Below are 8467 nucleotides of genomic sequence, written 5' to 3'. Positions count from 1 at the left end.
TCATCTTATCCACAAGTTTAATGAGTAACTCCGTTCAGATGAGCCCCACGGACTATTTCCAAAATCATCTTCAGCCCGTCCATTTTCTGCACTGAATGAAGCCTCTTTTGCCGTTGTAATGCCTATCCCGTGATGCGTTGTACCACATGCACCTCCGGCTCCTCCAATCATAATCACGGAGCCGCTCCAACCAATCTCACACCAAAAGCCAACCTTATCAGCAGCTTGCAGGCTGCCGTTACATGAAGCCCGCACGAAGCCGTCAGTAATTTGGTACTGTCCATCATATTGCACTTTGCATGTTCCTAAGCACCTTTCCGCGGGCCAAGCTGTGCCATTTCTGAAATCACCGTAGTTTGTGACTTTAGAGCGGAATGTCTGTCCTCCTAGACAGTTATCTGTGGTTTGCAGTAGAGCAGTATGCTCTGAGTCATCGCTGCGTGTGATCTTGAAATCGCTTCCGTTAAGCAGCCAAAATAACGGTGATATCATGTCAGTGTTGCCAGATGGATCAGTAGTTTCTCCGAAAGCCTCCATTCTATCATACCACCAATGACCAGAATCAAGCATCCAGTGCCTTGTATCAGTGTTTGAGAATCGAGCTATGAGGTTCCACCCATGTCTAGCATGTGTAAAGTCGCAATATACCTGAAGAATCAAAATTATACAAAATATTGGCACGATAACTTAAATTTTAAAACCAACAGTTGACGAGGATTGGCTGTATTTAAAACTCTGACAAAAAAGTGTCTAGGGAGAGAAAGTAACACTGTTTATGATGGTGAGAAAGATATCGTTAGTTTTAACGAATGTTTTAGTCAAGTTCTTATGATCAATGTTCTCTCTTAAATATTTGTAAATTTCTCAGAATATACGGGTAAATCTTAATATGTCGAGTAGCTCAGCCGTAAAAGTTGAAGTCTAGTACGTGTATACTTCACAGAAAATCTTCCGCGCTCTAAAGCGGGGAAAACTTAATGAAAATAAAACTTGGAATCGACATAGCATTTTCAAATAAGACCATCATTCTGTTTCTTTAGTTTGCCCACCCGTGTAGGCATGCGTTAAATGCACATACACGGATAAACTTACGAATGGATGGATATGGATGAGCGTAATGTCAAGACGCCAAGATAAAATTGTCTCGGCGTAGTAGTTAATGATATTTTCTGAATTTCGAAGTGCCACGAAAATGCATGATGAACAGGATCTCAGAAAAAAAAATGCTCGACCAATTTAAGCAATCACTGCGATTTCTCTGCAGACGCGGAGAGCAATTACCTTTATTATTCCCAGCTCTCTGAAATTAAGCCAGTACAAACCTCTGACAACCTTTTCTTCTTCGCTGGAGACGATCTCCATACAGGACTCAGCTGACAACTCAGGAATGGTGCCTAGGGAAACTGAAAAATGATGGCGAAATGGAAACGCTTCAAAGAAATATTTCAAATCAGCTGCAGTCATGTAAATCTTTGTTTATGTTTTTCTGATATGCTCATATTTGCAAAAACGTAGTCGTAATGAAAGGCAAATGCGACCAAGAGATAGGAAAGAGATAACTTAAAGGAGGTAGTTTTTAATATTTTCACAGAATTTCGATTAAAAGCTGCTTTCGTACTTCTTGAGAGTGTCAGATGTATACGCAACAATGGAAAGCGATTCCAAAACCCATGCTTATGTTCTAGCTAAAGGTATCTGAACTTGGTCAGACAAGAAAGCCGCTACGTTCTCTTTTCTAAAAATACAAAAGTTTTACTTGATTCCAACAGAAAATCCCATGGAACATTCAGCTACAAGATTTGATGTTTGTTTTGAAATGCCAAGCTGTTCGATTAATTATTCTTTTTCAGTTAAGGAGACGAATTTTCTGAGCTAAATGTGCATACTAAGAAATAACAAAATTTTCGAGATGATTTTCCAAATTTCGTTTACTATAAGTCCTGGGACAACGTCCTGCAGAAGCAAAGCTATACTCCACTTTTATCAACACTTTACCTCTATTAGGCCAGCTCCTCACGTAAAATCGATCTTCATCCGTGACAAAGTTTCGTGGTCTTGCTTCCTTAGTTCTGTTGTTCAATTCACAAATTTTTCTCGGTAAGAAAAAGTTGTAACTCTGACAATGAAAAGTGTTCTCACAAAGTACTTGACATTCAAACGGTGCCCGCACAGCCAAAGACTTAAACGTGTAACCCATGAGAGCTTTCCCCGAAATAGATGCTTCCGCTGTTTTGCACTGTTTGCCAACTGAAATATTTAATAAGTATAACACCGATATCAGGGAGAGTAAGTGAAACGTTTTCTTTATCTTGTTCATCTTGATGCAGCTTTGATTTGATTTCTGTAAATGAAAGGCAACATTAAACCCTCAGACATGCAAGCTAACGTACACCTCACCATGGTAAAATGAAAAATAATAAAAAAAAACATTCCCACGCCAATACCAAGGTAAATTTTCAGCTGAATTATATATTTTGGTCCCGCACGTTTCTGATTCACTTCTGCCAAACTACACGGACTCAGCCTTCTAATTAACTAGGCTTCTAATCATGCAGCACAACTAAAACCCCTGTATTGCAACTAGGCTATCAATGTGAACGTAAAGTTGTAAGAACCCTCAAAACTCGTGTTTCTTTGTTTTGTTTTTGCTTACAGCTTAGTTTGCGTATTAGCCTGGAAAAATCCCTTATGCATATATATATGTTATTTGCTGGCTGGGAGGTCCGTATGGTGAAAAACTGTGACCGAGGTCTTGAAAATACTGCCCGAGGCCGTAGGCCGAGGGCAGCATTTTCAAGACCGAGGTCACAGTTTTTCACCATACGGACCGACCCTTAGCCGGTAAATAACATTTTTATTGTTTTTAAACTTGACGAAATTATTTCCGAAAGAACCCGAATGATTTATGCCCGTGAATACGGCAAGATCTTCCATAAACTGAACAATTTTTGAGTGAGTAAATGGTAGTTAAAATAGAGGTGATGCAAATTTAAGAGAGATGCCTCAGCGAAACATTTTCATTTCCGTAACGATAAAGGTGATTTAAAAGGCTTCCAAACAAACTTTGAAACATTATTTTTACAAGTATCTGTCACAATCTGACACCTGTCAATTAGAGAGCGCGCAAGAAAAAAAAAAGCGTAGGAACATTTGAAAACCAACAGAACTAGTTTGGCAAGAATCAGTTAATGATCTAACGGAAAGTATTATTCACTCTCATCGACCACTCATTCATGTACGAAGATTTACCTCTGTTCATTAAGTAAACGGTGAGGAAAGTAATTGTGAGTAAATTCAATTTTTTTTATTTTGAAGTTGTGAGAGTTTGCTCGTTTGTTTGCTGTAATGGCGTGTTTAACTCTGATCTTTCCTTCACAAAAACTAAATTCGAACGGCACACTCCAACGAGACACAAGGGAATGTAATGCGGCCTTTTCCCAAAAAATTCCTTCAATTTCTGTTGTGCAATTTAAGGTACAAATGTCCAAATTGAACGGAATTGGAAAGACTCACCAGGAGCGTATATTTGTTGTAGAATTTAAAACTTCGCTCGCTCTTTCACTATGAACAAATTGCTCGAGAAAATTCAGATATTAAATGAATAAAAGTTCCATCGTTCAGTTTAACTGTAACCAAATACCTCACGTTTCAACTTTCTGGGTACTTTTTGTGAACGATTAAAATTAATTGCAGACGGTTTTTAGGCCGCTTGTCAACCAACGTAATGACACTATTGTTTATACAAATTCATTCTGAAACCAATATTTTTCTGTCAACCAAAGTGATTTGATAGAGAGAAAAGAGAGGATTCATAAGTTATTTATCGGCTTGAGGTAGTGACCGACGTATTTGCTTAAAAATACAGCCCAGCCAGAAAACGAGGTATATTTATGAAAAATGACAACGAAAGTTGGGATGTACTCGGCAACTCACGAAAGCGTTACCGTGGCCCGTGGGCAGAGATAGGAAAATACTGACCGGGTAAAGAACCAATCAGATTGCAAGATTCGTTACCGTGCCCTCTAAAAAAACAATAAATATTGAAATTAACCTGAGAAGTGAAAATTCTGCATACTCGATCAAGAAAGTAAACGAGAAGCGGCTTTGTTCGCTAAAATTTCCCAAACTTTACATCTAGAGATAATTCAGGAGAGACAATATAAAAATACGAGGTAAGAAATGCATCAATGCATAGCCCAGAAAATTCGGAAAAGCAGGGAAAAATCCAGCAAGTGAATCTTCGGTTAGTTATAAACTTAATCTGCTCTGATTTTAATTAGCAGACCTGTGTTGCATGTGAAAATTTAGTTTGAACCACAAAGAAATAACTTTTTAGGCTTCCTGTTTGAAAGATTTTCGGTCAGACGTAAAACATCATCGATCGACATCGAATCTACGCGCGCCCCTGCATTATTCTCTAAACATCTTACATGATACAAATAACTCAAATATCATAAATATCTGCTACGCATTCTCTACTATTCTCGAAAAAATAACAAACGAGTTTAGTTCATATTCCATTGAAGCGTATATATCACTCACTCAATTTACTTTGCCAAGACCTCAATCTTAATCTATAGGACTTCCAAAATGGGAATTATGTTTCCTTAAAGTAGTTTTCCTGATCTTCATTAATACTTACCGCAAAATGAGGGTATTTTAAATTACATTCGGGATAATTCTTTCGACTAATTCCACTTGTTAAATTGAGTAACTGGCATCCAAGCTTTAGCAAGGCCAACGAAACTCTCAGAACATTTGGCCTCTTTTGTAAAAATGAAAGAAATAAAATATTTATTAGCGACGAGACAGGCGCCAATGGACAAGCTTCTTTTGTACTGTTAATTAATGAATAGAACCTCTTGTCTGTGAGGTTTAACTAATTGTATCTTTGCCAGTTTGCGGAGCCCTCGAAGAGAGATGCCAGAAATTTTTGGGAAAGCATATTTTTTTTACAATAAATTTCAAAGGAACCAGAGCTTTTGCAAGTTTCTCAATCCCTTCGACTTTTTGCATTCCCATAGTTAATCCAAAACAAAATTTAATTGAAGCTTTCCATCGTGAATTTGTTTACAAGAGTTATTGACGTCAAAAGAAAAGTTTAACCAAGAGAAATAAGCACTTTCGGTTTTGCCTCTTCCTTACTGAATTGGCATACTCGGCATTTTTAAAGAGAGAATCATAGATCTACTGTGGCGTATGGTATGGTATGATATATACATATATAGGAAGTTTATGTTTCGGTTTCTCCGTATCACAGTGCTGGAGACATAGAAGTAGAGCGTATGAACTGGTTAAGGAAAAAACAAAGAGATTACGCTTTATCCCGAAAAGCCTGTTTCGTGATAGAATCACTCTTCTGGGGATTTTAATGGCAAGAATGTTTGTAACCATCGTTTAAAGACAATAAAATTTGCATAATAAATGTGGCGGTAAATTTAGATGCTTTGTTCAGCTGTTACGCGGCAACGCTTTGTCTCTGTGACATCATGAAGACACGAGTTCATTACGTTTGTCGAGTGATGATAAATCAGGTCGGCAGATGATTAGGAATTTTTCTTTAAGGCAGAGGTTGCATCTTTTATTTGCGCTATTGTAGGGTGAGCGTAATAAAAGGATACGCTATGATGGCAAAACAACTGCAACTGCCGACAAAAGAACACATTCCCAATTCGACGGAAACTGCCTTCAATCATCAGTTACCTATCAAGCCACCGTCACACGTAAGGACAATAGCAGGTACACAGGACTTACAGAAAACGACTATAAGACAAGATCTAGAAAACAAACACCATCACTGTTATACGCAAAACACAGATAGAAAAAAAAAAAGTAGGCTGAACAAAAGTGGGCTGAACAGTCCAAAACCAAGAGTTCCCATCCTCGGGCTTGCACAAACAGTTTCCAGTGACTCACCAGTGACTCACCAGGGCTGCATCGCATTGCTCCCCTTAATGTTTTTAAACCTTTTTTATCTTCATCGGCCAGGCTGGCTTGAAGGCCAGCCACAATCACCATAATAAAAGCCTGGCAGGTAACCCCTCCCAAGTCTCTTGCTTTGGATTCTCGACCACTCTCTTATCACCGGATGTCACCCGCTAACTGAGTTGTGGCTGGGCATGAAGCTGGCCGTCAATCTTACGAGACAGTACGTATGTTTGACAAATCCGAACAAATGTATTGTGGTCTGATGAGTGTGAGTCTAATTTTGAAATAAAAGTACTTCTCGGAAATAAGAACTAAGCACTAATGTTCCTTATCTCAAGTTGTCATATCACCTCGACAGAGTTCAGAAGTTCAGTTTACCACAAAACTGCTGCTGCAGCAACTATTACCACTACTGCGCAAATACAACTTCCGTTTTTAATACTATCATTATCTCCATTATTACTACTACTAACACTATCAAAACTTCTACTTTTACTAATACTACGAACAACACAGCCATTATCAATGCATTTCCTACTACTTACATCCGTTTATGATCTACACTCTCATACACAACAGTGTTGGGGTTGTACTTGTCACTTCAGTTTTCGAATGTTCTTTGTTTAGAGTGTGATATTATTATTACTTTTGTTTTTGCCAGCTACAAGTAGAAGGTAGTACCATCAACCTTGTGCCGTTACCTAGTTAGTGCCGCAATACCTTAGATAACAATCTGGTGTTAAGTGAAGATTATAAAGAAAATAAGAGCCACAATTCCTTACTTCAATGTTGATGCTCCAGAGACAACAAATTGAATTCCTGTAAAAGCAGACCTGTCTTGTAACCTATCGGTCAGCTGTAGTAGGATGGACTTCGTTTAGCCAACCAGTTGAGTGTGCACCGCACCTGTAAATAGGCGTGCAAGCGGTACGCATACACGTACCAGCGGTATCCTTGGATCGATACCAGCCATAGAGGACACATTCTAGAATAATAAATTTTTGAAGGTATGGTTACAGGTATATTTACCCATTTGTGTTGATTAATATTTGATTAAAATAATATGTGCTATTATGTCAACTAACAAGGTTTTAATGATACTTCCACGACACCCGCCGGTCTAATGCTGACTTTAGGGTCTTTGATCATGTTTGAGTAAGACGAGGACTTTTATCATGAGTGATTATTCACGAGAAATTATATATATACATTTAATGAGTGTGATTAGAATGAAAACTGGTGTTATTGATAAGCAGACTGAAATGTCAGATGGAATTCTTGGCAGACATTTCGTAATAGTTGGTCTTGCAAATATTTGTCAATTTGGCTCGTTTGTAACGTGTATTTGAAACGCTATAAGACTTAGCAATGTGTTACAGAATCAAAAGTTAGCTTGCCACCGGTATAATTTTACGTGTGGTTTGATTTTAGGTACAACGGTGTTGCGCGAGAAATCAATTTCGCAACTTGAACCGTATAACGCAACCCTTAAGGAGAAAGTAATGAAGAGAAAATAAAAATACATAACTTCCTCGTCCATAAGTCTGATTTTAAAAGAGTGGATTCTTTCATTCTCCTTTTGAGGAGAATGCAATATTTTTGTTTTCGCCGCTAAATAATCAGTTACTACTCATGAGATGATCAGATCAGATCATACCAGCTTACATTATTTTAAGACTATCCAGGCCGCGTCGTTCAGGGGCAGCTGAGACATCTATAGAAACAATACTTGTATACAGAAATCTTGAAGACTATATTTACAGGTACTTAAGTAATTCGACTTTTTAACTATTATTTTCGTTTCCTGACTATAGCCCACTGAAGTGTGATCACAGCCACTAACAACCTTCCCCCAGAAACAAATGGCCGCTTCTATGTCAATATGAGCATGCTGAAAAAAGGGTCGTGCATTACAATACCACAAAATGACTTGTGGCATAAAACTCTTTGTTTCGTGCATATCAGGTTTTTGTTTGCGACCAATCTAATTATGACAAACCACGCCAGCGTTCTCAGTATGTTGACAGTTTTCGATTTCCCGCCCAAAGAACGTACAGAGAAGTAACAGTGCCTCTTCCACTTGGCAGTAGTCTTCATCCACCTAGAATGGGTCAGATCCCTGACCGTTTTTAGCACAACAACTAGCCTTGGTTGCACCGAAAAAGCAAGCAGGGTTTGCCCCTTGAAAATCCCAGAAACCTTTGAGCAAACACGAGAATCCGATTACTAGCAACTCACTCATAAATCCTTACTCCACTTCGATAGGAAAGTATAACATGGTAACTTGGTATGATCAACGGAGTTGATAACGTAAATTGGCCACCATAAAGAGTTTTAAAGTGGATCAGCCACAAAACGATTGCGTATCAAAATTTTACTCAATATTTCATTTTTTTACTTCGGAAATTTGCATGCATTTGCTTCTATTTTCAACAATTAGAATAGGAACTAAAAGTACCCAAAAAGCAATAAAGCATGTATCCCTTAAAAGTAAAGTGCAGGTTGTTATTGGCCAGTCAACAATTTGTTAAACTTAATC

The 8467-nt window shown here is 38.2% G+C and overlaps 1 protein-coding gene across 1 annotated transcript; it reads right to left on the bottom strand.

Annotated features, from left to right (window-relative positions):
- LOC136280756 (uncharacterized) lies at positions 1-2317 on the bottom strand. Its single transcript, XM_066166442.1, has 3 exons — positions 1996-2317; positions 1276-1403; positions 1-648 (listed from the first exon to the last, which is right to left on the bottom strand). The coding sequence occupies exons 1-3, from the start codon at positions 2315-2317 to the stop codon at positions 1-3; spliced, it is 1098 nt and encodes a 365-aa protein (XP_066022539.1).
- Between the last annotated feature and the right edge of the window lie 6150 nt (positions 2318-8467).

The sequence above is a fragment of the Pocillopora verrucosa genome, chromosome 5, assembly GCF_036669915.1.
Source record: "Pocillopora verrucosa isolate sample1 chromosome 5, ASM3666991v2, whole genome shotgun sequence".
NCBI classification, from domain to species: Eukaryota; Metazoa; Cnidaria; class Anthozoa; order Scleractinia; family Pocilloporidae; genus Pocillopora; species Pocillopora verrucosa.
Note: the sequence above shows the minus strand (reverse complement) of the source record. Positions and strands in the feature narration are given on the sequence as shown.

Excerpts from the sequence above, each read along its gene's own strand:
- LOC136280756 (XM_066166442.1), bottom strand. The coding sequence starts at position 2,317 with ATGAACAAGATAAAGAAAACGTTTCACTTACTCTCCCTGATATCGGTG. Across the intron at positions 1,404-1,995 it reads GAGGAGCTGGCCTAATAGAG|TTTCCCTAGGCACCATTCCT; the intron begins GTAAAGTGTTGA and ends ATCATTTTTCAG. Across the intron at positions 649-1,275 it reads TGGGAATAATAAAGGTAATT|GTATATTGCGACTTTACACA; the intron begins GCTCTCCGCGTC and ends TTGATTCTTCAG.